The following is a 13614-nucleotide window of genomic DNA, read 5'->3' as shown; positions in this document are numbered from 1 at the left end:
TGGAGCCATCTTGATTCCGAGCCACCCCTCGAAGCATAGGTCGGTACCAGTGGAAGAGGGGCCCAGGCTCTTTTCCTGTCCAAGGCCAGTTCTAGCACTGCTCATACTGTCTGATCCTAGGATAGCAACAGTCTTAAAAAAATTCCCACCTAGGAATATAGGTGACCAGGGGGTATCAGGCTTGGGTATATTAAGGTCAAGAGGAAGAACTGAAGATCCAAGGTCAAGAATAAAACATGATTGACTGGGAGTGTTCTCTGCCTCCTTTTCAAACTTGTATCAAACACTAGTTCACAGGGCTGGCCAAGCCAAAGATCACTGTGAGTTTAAATGAGCATCCATAGCTCTTTTATGGAAGGGGAATAGCAAGGAAAGCAGAAATAATGTTTGCCATATCCAGGCAACTGTGTCATCTTACTCCCTCTTTTTCAGCAGAGAGGTGGGAGGGTGGGTAAAGTTCCTAGAGGATTTGAGCCAGGGAAAGAAGCTGGTCTGGTGAGCTCTTCACTCACAGCAGTTGGATGGGACAAAAATAAGTCAGATTTGAAGAGGAAAGCCAGAAGGCTAATGTCAAGTGTTAACTGAGGCTACAGAGAAGAGGCAGAACAAAGGACCAGAGACCTTGGGGGAAAAGAGAAGTAAGAAAGGAGAAAGATGCAAGAAGGGCCCGGGATCAAGGCAAGGAAAGCAAAACGTTGGGGTCTTTTTTCATGAGGACTAGCCTAACAGTTCACTGAACACCTGCTAAAAGGCTAGGTTCTACTAAAGTTTTCTAAGATAAGTCAGAAGGTGAATAAAACATGGACTCTGCCTTCAACTAATGGCAAACTTGGAGAGACAAGCTCTACAGTAAGAGTTGGATGGAAAGTGAGCGCTAAAGCTGCAGCCACCTTAGTAAGATTATAAAAATTCAAATGATGATGAGGCCACTGTGTCTGGGATAGTCCAATAGACTCTTGGCCAATCTTATCATTCTGGAAAATAATCTGAAAAGCAGTATTTACATGCAGAGTAGGACCTGGGCTTGACCAGAAAGATGGGTAGGATACAGACAAAAGCCACATGGTAAGAGATTCAGGAGAAGACCAGCATTCATGAAGGTGTGGCGGAGGGAGCAGTGACATGGCACATGGCAGTTGTGCCTGAAAGGACCTGAGGTCTCAGGCTGGTGAGTGGTGGAAGATGAGGGGACACAGGTGGGATGGAGTTAGCTTGTGGAGTATCTTGGAGTGTTATTCAAAGGAGCCTGGGCATCTTTCTGTAGTCCACAGAGAGGGACACAATGAAAGTCCTATTTTTAAAACATAAATAAGGAACTGGTATGTAGGGTGAATGAGAGAAGGAAGATTAAGATCAAGGAAAACTGTGATGACAACCTGTGGGGGGGAAATAGGAAAGGAGGCCAATGTTTAGAAGAATCTCTAGGACTTAGTGATTGGTTGGTCCTAAGAGCTAAGGAAGAGGAGAGAATCAAAAGACCCCCCCAAAGTCATGTCCTGGAAACCCTGGAGAATGTCAACTCCATTGACAAAAGTAAGTCGGAAAAGGTAGGGCTGACTTCCAACTAAAAATAATGATTAACAATCTACCCAGGACTGGAGACACGTCAGGCTCCCTACTACTTGTTTTACATGCAATAACTCATTTAACCTTCACAATGGTCATAGCTTTTTTTACTGGACACTGGAGCTTAGAAAGGGTAAGCTATTGCCCAAGGTCATACAGCTTGGAAGTAGAGCCAAGATCAAACCCAAGGCGTGAAACCGAGAGACAGACCATGCTCTTGATCACTACTCCCTGTTGCCTCTTAATTATTAAGTGGAATGACGATGGGGGTCACATGTTGTTTGGCGTAGAGTAATAGCAATGATCATGACATTTAGTGAATGTCTAGCATGGGCCTTTATATATATATCTCCTTATTCGAATTAACCCTGTAAGACACCGGGTTACACAGGAGGAAACCGAGGCTCAAGGAGGTTAAGTAGCTCACTCTGAGTCACATATCAGTAATAGTGGGCATGATATTAATTATGTCATCTTACATATGTTCAGAACTGTACCACGTGCCAGCCATTTTTCTTAGTATTTTACATAGATTATCTCCGATAGTTTTTATAAGAACCCTGGCAGGGAGATACTGTTATTCCCCCAATTTTCAGCTGAAGAAACTGACACATAAGGTTAGGCAACTTGTCTAAGTCCACACAGTTAGGACATTTCAGGGCAGGGGTTTAAAACCAGGCCTTTGGTCCCAGGGATGGCACGAGGTGGAAGGGCTGAGATTGGAACTTTTTTCTGCCCAGTGTGCAGGGAATGTATGGACACATAAGTTAACAAATTGATAAGGAAGGTAAAAATTCCTGGAGGTTGGAAGTCTGCCCTGATACTGGATCAGATCTGGGGAAAGGGGTGGAGAAAAGGAAGAGACAGGGGCTCAGTAACAGTGGCGACACCTGATGGCCTTGGGTCACAAATTCAGGCTGTGAAGGAGACAGGGGCACAGTCCATTCCTCCACCATAACCACCTGGATGCCTTGTCCACGATGAGGCAGAGGCTCCTCAGATTGTGGGCCCCTGGGCTCCGGACAAACTTAGGGCTTGACTCAGAACTGAACAACTTTCTGGAGGCCGTGGAAAGAGAAGAACACTTTACGCCCAGTTGGTATTCTGTTACTCAAATCGGCCTGAGCCTTCTCTTTACAACAAACTAGAAGAGGGAATTCAGAGGAACAAACTCCATTAGAAACAAAGCCTTCCCTCCAAGTAAGAAGAGGGGACATTGGAAAAGGGTCAAAGGGCAGCCCATGTTTTCCTCCAGATAAAGAATTGCTTCCAGACCCTTACTGAATCTCTTTCCAGAAAAGATGTTTTCCCAAACAAATTTATTTAAATCACACTGATTGAAAAACTTATACATCCTTTGTTATATACCAGGCACTCTTCTGAGTACTTAACATATTGTAAGTGGTTTATATACCTAGGAGGTAGGTGGTACTATTATGCCCATTTTCAGACATGGAAACCAAAGCGTAGAGTGGCCCACGGACCGTCTAAGCTGATACCATGAGTATGAGCCCAGGTAGAGTTGCCTTCCAGAGGCCACACTCCCAACCATGACATGATCCTTAGTATTTTGTGCTTTCTAAGACTTTACAAAACACTTTTAATATCTTCATTGCAGGTTACTCTGCACATTGTATGAGTAGGTATTATTCTTATTGCCAGTTCACCTAAGATACAAATAAGGCTCACAGAGGTTAACATACTGCTCAGAAGTCACACAGCCAGTGACAAGCAGAGCCAAGACTCAAACCCAGATCTACTAACGCAGAGGTCATACTTTTTGCTTCCTTGCCCTGCTGCCAAACATCTCTTAGTATGAAATCTTCCTTACACTTTGCTGTAGAAACATAAAAATGCAACCGCATAACATCTCTTTATCTGTCAGGACATTTTCCACCTAGTGGTGGTGGACACAATTACAAGGTAGCCCTTTCCCATCCATTGCTTACGCCTAATCATCTCCCCATAGCCCATTCTCTGCCTGACTCAGATCACTGTGCCTTTGTTCTATTTGCAATTTATAGACTATTGACCAAGTGTCATCCTGGCCAAAATGAACCACTGCCCGACAGAGGGCATCTTGCTTGACCTAGAAACAACACCCATTTTCCTCCATCCTACTTTTACAAAGAGTGTCCGGGCAGCTTCCCTCTCACTGAACATAAATGCTCCTCCTGATTCAATTTCTATCCCCAAGAGAGAAGGCTCTTCAAGGTGATCTGTCCACAGACCAGCACTCCCTGAGGAGCAGTGGCCTCCTTCAGTGTTGACGCACTGGCAGAGATCTGCCAGTATTCTGAGGGGCACCCCCCAAGGGCTGAGGCCAAATTTAAGAAGTTTTGTGTCTACACTTAGCTGATTTTATCCTCTCAGTAAGACATCTTTTTTATCTGAACACCAGTTTGCATGTTTATAGGAGTGTTCAGCCCGCAGTGAAGCATGATTCCTGATGGCCTTCAAAGTCAAGTCTCAGTCAGCTATAGTCAGGTCCGAAAATTAGTTCTCTCATCTAAAACACAACCAGATTAGTTTTTCACAGCCAAAAAGGAGATTTATTCATAAAAGCAGTTGTTATTTCCCTTAACACATCTTTGTCACTTGACCAAATTTACCAAACTGTGTGAGTTCCCTATGCTGGAAACGGGACTGTTTTTCCTCCTGTCTTGGAGCGCCTTCCTGTCTGCCGAGGCCGCTGGCCTAACAGGTCAGTGTTTCGTCCAACGCAGCAAACTGGATGTGTGAACACATGTGCTCCCCCCGCCTCTCCCCATGCCCCCCTCCCTGACCCAGCCGGAGGTGAAATGGAGTCCCTTTTCTATAGGTTTGTGTCAGAATCAGCCTCTCCTGGGCACCCTGGGGAGAAGAAAAAATATCATCCATTTATACAACAGCTCAACTGAAAGTCTCCAAACTGCCGTTTCCTCTCCTGTCCTTGCTGGTCAGGAAGGGATGTTGAAATCTGTGAATGACTGGTATACTGAGGTGATGGATGACTTTACAAATAGGAGTCTCTGCTCAGAGTGTGAAGGATGCACAGCCACTTTGTGGGAAAGGGTGGTGACTTTCCATTGGCTGTTAACAGCAGCGCCCACGTAGGCAGCCTCTCCTGGTGTGCTCATCTCCACACTCAGCCGTGTTTAAAAATCTTTGCATACGCTCCATGGCAGGCCAGAAAACAAGGAGCTAACTTGGTGGCTTCATGGTTTAATTAATGTCTCTTACTGTAGAAAGTCTGTATGTAGAGTCCTCTGAGATGGAGCAGTTGATAGAGAGAGAGGCCGTCCCTAAGGTCCCAGGTGCCACGCATCCTGTATCTGGATTCAGCAATTAGATTGCCTTTCTGCAACAGCGAGGGTTTGCGCTTGGCTAGCTGCAACGATTGGGTACTTTTCCATGTAGAAGAATCACTGTGGCTCTGAGCAAAATTTCAAAGCTGTTTCTCTCCTTTGGCTTAGTTCCTTGCTTCTCCTGGGTTTCAGTCCTGGATCCCTTGCTGCTCACTACATCTTAATTGACTTTCAAGTGGTGAGACTCCCCCGCCCCCCTCCGAAGTACTAACTGGGAATAAGGTATGCCTCCCTGGGTACTTGCATTTTAAAAGGTGGTACTTTAAGTGTAAATAATAATAAAAGTTGATATATAGTGAAAGCATACCATGAGCCAGGTGCTGGCTAACTGCCTTTCATGGATTTTCTCATTCATTGACAGAAGGACCCAAAGTTAGGGACTATGCCCAGTTTACTCAGCCAACAGTAAGTGGTGGAGCAGGGATTTCAAATAAGGAGGTCTGATTCTAGAGCCTGGGCTCATGGGTACCAGGCATTGCTACCTTGAATGAAATTCTATCTATAGAATATAAGGCAGGCCCCCAGGAGTAGGAAGATATTTGGGACCCCAGAAGCCTGCTTCGTCCATTTGCTTCTAGGCATTGCTACCTTGAATGAAATTCTATCTATAGAATATGAGGCAGGATCCCAGGAGTAGGAAGATATTTGGGGCCCCAGAAGCCTGCTTCGTCCATTTGCTTCTAGGCTGGTTTGGCCTCTCCTGTGAAAGCCATGGCAAATCTTTTTTGTAATGATAATTTGTTGCTCTGGGCAGCTGACCCACCTTACTTCATAGCCATGGGAACCAAGCTATTTCCACAGGCTTTGAGGGTGTCTGTTGCTGATACAGACAGCCATCTGCCAGTTATTATGACACTATAATCAAGACTGCATTACCAGAGTCCACCCTACCAGGCCCAGTATCATTCCAAACCATTCTAACACAACATCCATTATATTAGAGCCTTACTGTGTTATTAGAAAAGTTGCTAAAGAGCTTATGCCTTGCAAAGAAAAAGGATACTGGGGTCTCTTAATGAAATAATGGAGGAAACAATTTACATATGTCATTCAGAAAATTGTGGTTCCCTTTCCTGCACATTCTATGCCCTTTTCAGCACTTACCATATTGTAAAATGATGTAAGTAATGTTAACAGTTAGAATACATATTTGACCTTCTGAAAGATAAAGAAGTACCTTAACTCACCTGATATTTTTTAGTCTACTGTTGATCATTGTAATAAACACACACACACACACTTACACGCACACATCCCAATGCTTAAGATTGTTTCTGTTCGTGAAGATTGTCTATTTCCTGATCCAATTCAGCAATATCTTGTTTTCTTAAATGTTTTTAAGGTTATGGTCCACGTATAAACTCTTCGTTTATCTGTGCCTTGCTCTTTTGCTCTGCTTTTGACCTGATATCCTTATTGGATACCATGCAGATCACTTCTAAGGAGCCAGCATCATGGGGTGGGTTGATGCATGTGTGGGCCTTGGTAGCAGAAAGACCCAAATGTCCACGTCTGCACCCAGGGGAGCGCTCATCCAGAACAGTACTCCAGATTAAGCAACATGCCCGAAAGGCATTTGATACAAATCAAACTTTAGGTGTGAGCGTTTTGTACTGCCGAAGACCAAGCCTGCTTAGTCCAAATTACTTATGTGTTTGTTTGTTTATTATTTAATCCTTGCCTGTTTCTAAATTGGCTTTGAGACAACTCATAACCTGAGCCATGCATATCATGGGACCATTTAGTTGAGGCTAGACACTCAAGTGCTTTGGGATAGAGTTTTTCTGCAAAATGAGGCAGCTGTTCATTGCTGTGGTTTGGCAATAAATATAGCTCTGAGCTTTCTGGCAGCCAAAGCCAAAAGGGAAACATGATGAGTTATATAGGAATAATACAGTACTATAAAAGGAAGTCACAATTATTTATAAAAATGGGCAACCTTTTTTTCTAAAACTTTAGGGGAATTTATCACACGCATCTTTATGTAAGGGCCTTTGAGCACCATAACAGACAATGTATTGTTTTAGTGAAGATGGAGATCCATTCTTCATGTAATCATTTCTCATATCAACCTTCAATAAAATCTGATGGTGTGGAATTAAATTATATTCTCTGAGGATATTTCATGTAGTAAGAAAATCTTTTTATCTCTAATCCACAAGTAAACATATAACACAAAGCTAAAATCTAGAAAAATTTTCAGAAAGTGCTTAACGAATGAACATATGACAATGAATATAGTGAACTAAATGAAATGAACTATTAAATAGTTTATGAGTAACTGTAGTGGTAACCAGCCATCCTGGGGCCGTGTATGGGTTCACTGAAAATACATCATGTAGGACCCAGAAATGGTGTTTACACACAATGGGTTCTCAGCAGAATTCCCCCAGCCCTGACATTGCTAGGTGAGGGCTCAAGGGTGCCCATCAAGGGAGCAGGCCTCTAGGCCTGCCACCCCTACTTCACCCCTCTTATTGGTTCCATAGATTGGGTTTTCACCTAAGATTTCATTTTAAAAAAAGGATTTCTGTTGCTTTAAACAAAATATATCTGTTTTAAGAATCTATTTTTTATTTTTTCTTACTACCAAGGTAAGGCATATACATTGTAGAAAATTTGGAAAATGTAAATTTACAGAAGGAAATAAAATTAGAGTTACCTGTATTCTCACTGCCTATTAATAACTATTGTCAGTATTTGTCTGAATTGATCTAATTATATGCAAATACATATACGTAATTAAATATATACATGTGAACATATATGTAATTACATTTTTATTTTTAAGTAACTTGCTTTTTTTCACTTAACAATCTATAGTGAATGTTTTTCATGGCATTAAATATTCTTCCATATTATTATTTTTAATTGCTGCCTGGTACTATATCATATTAACTTGCCATAATTTATTAGACCAACCTTTTGATTGTTTATAGTTTTCAACATTGTTAATATGATTGCAATGGTAATCCTTATAGCTTGATGTATGAACTTCTATTTATATAACTGCCTAAAAATAAAATTCCTGGGTTAATAAGAATGCTAACATTTTAATGTCTTGGAAAAATTCATCCAAGTTATCCTCCAGAAAATTTGCATTCCTTTATACTTCCACCAATGATGTAGGAGAGAGCTCATTCACTCACCTCTTCATCACCCAAACTCATATTCACCCCTGCTAATTTGATAATCAAGTTCCATCTTATTCTGATTTAAATTCATTATATTTTTACTGAGGATATCATTTTAATTATATGTCATTGGCAGTTTGTATTCTCCCTTGGTGAGCTACCTGTTTATGACCTTTGTCCTTTTTTCCTATTGAAGTGTTTATTTTTGTCACGTTAAATTTTAGAAGCTCTTTATCTATTAGAAAATCTTAACCTTTTGACTGTCATGTAGGCTATAAATATTTTCCAATTCATGGGTTTACCTTTTAAATATGTTATGCTTTATTTGTTTATGTAAGGGAAAGGTTGGTATAGACATTTTCAAGTTTCATGTGGTTAATTTTATCTCTTCCTTAGAAAGCCCAAGATTTTATTGATTTCTACTTATAAAGCCCACTGTTATTAATAATAATATACATTTTTTAATACTCATCTGGTTTTATCTTTGCATTGGAATCCATCTGGAATTTGTCTTGTTATGAGGTGCAAGATATAGTAGGGATTTGATTTTCTTCCTAGATTGTTGTTCACTCATCCTAACACCCTTCAAACTTAATCTATGAATTTACAATATAATGTCCATGTATGTAGGTACATATATGTGTATATATGTTCTGGGCTTTCTGTTGTTCCACTGAGCTCTTGATCTTTACTGTTTTCATCATTTCAACTCCATGGCTCCTTTTAATAGCTAATAGATCCATTTCTCATCCCCCTTCCCCAATTTCAGGAGATTCTTTGCTATACTCACATATTTATATTCCAGAATGACTTAAAATAACTTTCTTATGTTTCAAGCAGAAAATAACTTTAGGATGATGATTGGGGTTGTATTAAATTTTTAGATTAATTTGAGGAGGAATGGTGTTTTTACAATGTTGAGTCTTCCCACAGAGGAATATGTTATGTCTCTCCATTTATTCAACTCATCTTTTATGGCCCTTAGTAAATTTTTATAGTTGTCTTCACATTAGACCTACAAATTTCTTGTTAAGCACTTTTTAAGTTATTTTATATTTTGGCATACTATGATGAATGGAAACTTCTTCCATTATAGTTTCTGGAAGGCTATTGTTTGTTTATGTGCATCTAGACCTCACCATGCTATTTGATTTACTCTCCGCAGTTCTGAAATATAGAACCATAGCTGATGTGTAGAATTTGGATTGATGGGCCACAATTATATTAGACTATCAGGTTTGTGAGGACTATATCAACACCAGCAGTGTGGCTGAAGCATGCTAGGCATTCAATATCTTTTGAGCAATGGAATGAAAGATTTTAGCTTAACAAAAGGAAAATTTTCTAAAATCTGAATAACAGACTGTTTTATGAGTTAGTGAGTGCCTTATGCCTGATAATATTCTTGTAGGTTCTTTATGTCCACCAGTCAGGATATTTCACAGCAGATTCATACATCAACTAAAGGATATATCATAAATTACATTAATCTGCAATTTCATTTCCCTAACTCTTAGGTTAAAATGGAGACATGGAGACCTTGGGAAACAAGAGTCTTATCTAAAAGAATATGGTGGGCATATGTCAGCTTTGGCTGCCCAGCACCCGTTCTCCCTTTCACTGAGAATAGCATCCTGATATTATTTGGGGAACTACCCCTCCTCCATCAGATACCATCTTCTTTTTTTTTATTTTTCTTTTTTATTTTCTGGTACGCGGGCCTCTCACTGTTGTGGCCTCTCCCATTGCGGAGCACAGGCTCCGGACGCGCAGGCTCAGTGGCCATGGCTCACGGGCCAAGCCGCTCTGCGGCATGTGGGATCTTCCCGGACCGGGGCACGAACACGTGTCCCCTGCATCGGCAGGCGGACTCTCAACCACTGCGCTACCGGGGAAGCCCAGATACCATCTTCTTAACCAAGGTACCCCACCCTCCCCTGCCAAAGAGAATAGGGGCATCCTAAGCTAGGTCAAACAGACACTCCTTCCCTGTGATATGAACTTTTAGGAGGGAGTTAGAAGTATATACAACTGTTGGCACCCGGACTTTCCAACAGCAAAACCCTATTGGGACCCTCTATTTATTCCTGCCACAGATCTCTGGAGCTGCCTTTATGCCTCTTCCCTCCAATAAATTCCTTTCTGATTACCGTTGCCGGAATCAGTGTTTATTGCTTGCAAACAAAGAAATCTAAATAATACAAGGGAAGGAATAATCTATGAGGTATTTCAACAAAAGATGCTGCATAACTTAGTGACAATTCAGAAGGGAAGAGAGGCTCAAAGACAGCACAGCCTCTGGGCTAGGATGCTTGGGACCATCTCATGCCAGGTGCGTACTGATAGACAAACAAAAAGAATCAAGCTTACAAAGACAGTTTGCACAGTCTTCATTATTCTTTTTCGATTCGCCTCCTTAGAAGATTCATTATGAACACTTCAGTGTGGTGGGCGGGGTTTGCTCATGACCACGTTTGTTGCTTTCACTTTTAGTTGTTACTAATTTGATGATGATCATTTGATTTATTTTGATCATCTTTTACTTCAAGGGCCACATTTGCAGCCGCCTCATCTCAGTCTCTTAGAAATTGCACCTGCAAATGTTCAGTAGTCACACAGAAGCACTTAGTTTTATGGAAACAAGTGGCTTTTAGACATGCAAATGAAGGTTGGCATTTCTATTACCCAAAGGTCTGATGCTCTGCTACTGGAAATGTACAAGTGCTGTCTGAGAAAACTTTTATTTACGAAGACTGGGCAGAATATCAAATGCAAGTGAGAAGTCTTTCTAGAAGATGAGGGTGTGTAGATAGAAATGGACTTTAGGGAGTCCTCACAAGCTGGGAGAGCATAGAAGGAAGAGAATGTATATGGAAGTTTCTGCCCTAATTACAAAATCAGCCACTAAGGGGGATGTCTCGGATTTCTAGTTCTTCTGCTAACTTGCTGAGGGATAGGAATGTCGCCCTGTTAATTGGTATCTCAGTTTTCTTTACTGCTGAGGTAAAAAGACTTTATTATTTTATAGTGGAAGGACATGGCACACATACAAAATGTGGCTTTTGAGCAAATACATGACCTGAGGTATTCTCTCTGTCAGGTACCTGGTACACATGCATACCTAATTTCTGATCAAGTAGAATTTTTCTTGGCCTATTTTCTAAAAGTCATTAGGTTACTGAGCCATTATTTTAAATTGAATATTGAAAATAATGCAGCAGTATTATTTATAGAATAATCTCTGGTGGCATTGAATCCTGTCATAGAAGCTGCTTTACAGTTTATAAAGATAACCAAAAAGCACAGCTGGATAGGTGGTTTGAAAATTCATTTTTATAATCTGTTTCCCAGCTGAGACTTTGGGGGTCAGGTTTTTGTTTTTGTTTTTGTTTTTTGAGGTACACGGGCCTCTCACTGTTGTGGCCTCTCCCTTTGAGGAGCACAGGCTTCGGACGCGCAGGCTCAGCGGCCATGGCTCACGGGCCCAGCCACTCCGGGGCACGTGGGATCCTCCCGGACCGGGGCACGAACCCGTGTCCCCTGCATCGGCAGGCGGACTCTCAACCACTGAGCCACCAGGGAAGCCCTGGGGGTCAGGTTTTTGCCAGAAGCAAACTTTCAGGGACTGTCATTAAACACCCAAAGAGTAAGATTTCTAATGGCAACATTGACACTGCATCTAATGATTTCTCTGCTTCCAGGCACTGTTGTAATAAAGGCAGCTTCCAATTTTAGGTTCCTGGGGCATATTTTATGTCAGCTGGAAGTGAAGGAGGAGGAGGGAGGCCCTTGGCATCCCTCACTTTCTCATACAAAAAGTCAAACAGTATAGCCCACTATTTACTCAGCTTAGAATGGTTTCCATCTAAGAAAACAAACGTGTAAAAATCTGAAAGAAAAAAAGTCCTGATTACTGTACTAAGCAATGCTATTGGGCTTTGTAGTCTGACTCTAGAGAGTAAGAGACTCTGAAAAAACTTTTGAACGTAGAAGGGTAAAAACAAATGCCACTCAGGCTCATTCACTAAGGAATTGACCAAGATGTCTGAACGAGAGAACTCAGCACACACAAACATGAAGCACAACATAAACAGTCAATTCAACTCAATGCCATCCCCCAGCCTTGTTCCCCACTGGTCTCAAATGACAAGGGCCTAATTACATTGTCATGATAAGGAAAAGCTGACACCTGAAAGCTCAGGTCCTGCTTATCTGTCCAGTCAGCTCTTGAAAGGCTTTTGTAGAATACGTAGTTGGGAAAGGGGGAAACTGGGAATGTCTTTCTTTTTAGCAACAGACAAGGAAAGATTTCCAAATGAAATGACTATTACTGGACATGTTGAGACTTTACTTGATCTGAATAAGTAAGTTGGCTCATTACTTCTCATCTCCATCATCTCTCGACTTGGTGAATACTTGTCTGAAACTCTTAAGAAGGCTTCTAGTTCAGGGATAAATGTGTTCCATTTGGCTTGCCACTGATGCATCGCATGACTGGATGGGAAATATATTTCTAGATCTCAGTAAATAAAACAAATCACCAGGAGGGACTTAGTTTGAATTGTTCCTCAAATCAAATCAGGCCGGTTTTAGCTTCTAAATGCATGTCATTAGCTGACATCTCAGCTTCAAACTGTTCTTGCTTTCATATTGACAGGACCATATGAATCCAACTTAATTAGCCAACAATTCACCAACAAATGAGGTGCACTGAGTGTTTTCCGAGCCAAAAATAGAGCCAGAGGCTCAAAATATGAGGCATTCAAGCTGTAGCAATAGACACCTAAAATTCTCAAGGGGATTTATTAACTAGCTTGCTGAACCAAGGGCAAACACGCAAAGACGCCATCTCAGTAAACACAGGTGTAAAGTACACCTCCTAGCATAATAACTCATTAACTCACACCTGCACTTTCTTGAACCAAATAACTCATCATTTCAATATTCAAACAATCTTTCACATGTAACTTGAATAGTGGACAAATATACCTCTGCTTTCTTCACTGTAAATGTTTTCTGTCTTTACTTAACATCTCCTCACGGTGCCAGCAGCCATAGGGAAAAAAGAAAGTTGCTCATGTCCTGCACAGGCGTGTAGAAAACTTTCAGAAGATGGATGGCACGAGTGATTAACACACTTGAAGGAGAAAAAGGAGTCAAGGATACTGGGAATTATATCAAATAGATCAATGGTTCATTTCACCAAAATGGGGAATGTGAGTGAATACATGTAGCAGAAAGAGAGACACAAAAATTAGTTCATTCCGGGCTTCCCTGGTGGTGCAGTGGTTGAGAGTCCGCCTGCCAATGCAGGGGACACGGGTTCGTGCCCTGGTCTGGGAAGATCCCACGTGCCGCGGAGCGGCTGGGCCCGTGAGCCACGGCCTCTGACCCTACGCGTCCGGAGCCTGTGCTCTGCAACGGGAGAGGCCACAACAGTGAGAGGCCCGCGTACCGCCCCCCCCCAAAAATTAGTTCATTTGAGAGTCTTCTGGATTCTATACAAGTGTGGAATTTCTACATGGAAAGGTACAGTGGTCAATTGGACATGGATATCTGGGATGAGG

General features: G+C 41.6%; 1 protein-coding gene across 14 annotated transcripts in view; it reads left to right on the top strand.

The window, feature by feature from the left end:
• Positions 1-13614, top strand: part of SLC9A9 (solute carrier family 9 member A9) — a 685122-nt gene that overhangs the window by 406410 nt on the left and 265098 nt on the right. For all 14 annotated transcript variants that reach the window (XR_014294342.1, XM_082624526.1, XM_082624525.1 and 11 more), the window contains one exon: positions 4165-4270. Coding sequence is in view for 13 of the 14 variants with exons in the window: in XM_082624526.1 (XP_082480652.1) it covers positions 4165-4270 (106 nt within the window). In the remaining variant the exon portion in view is untranslated. The remainder of the gene's footprint in view (positions 1-4164; positions 4271-13614) is intronic.

Source organism: Mesoplodon mirus (genome assembly GCF_964341445.2).
Source record: "Mesoplodon mirus genome assembly, chromosome: 6".
Lineage (NCBI taxonomy): Eukaryota > Metazoa > Chordata > Mammalia > Artiodactyla > Ziphiidae > Mesoplodon > Mesoplodon mirus.
This window is presented reverse-complemented; position numbering and strand designations above follow the sequence as displayed.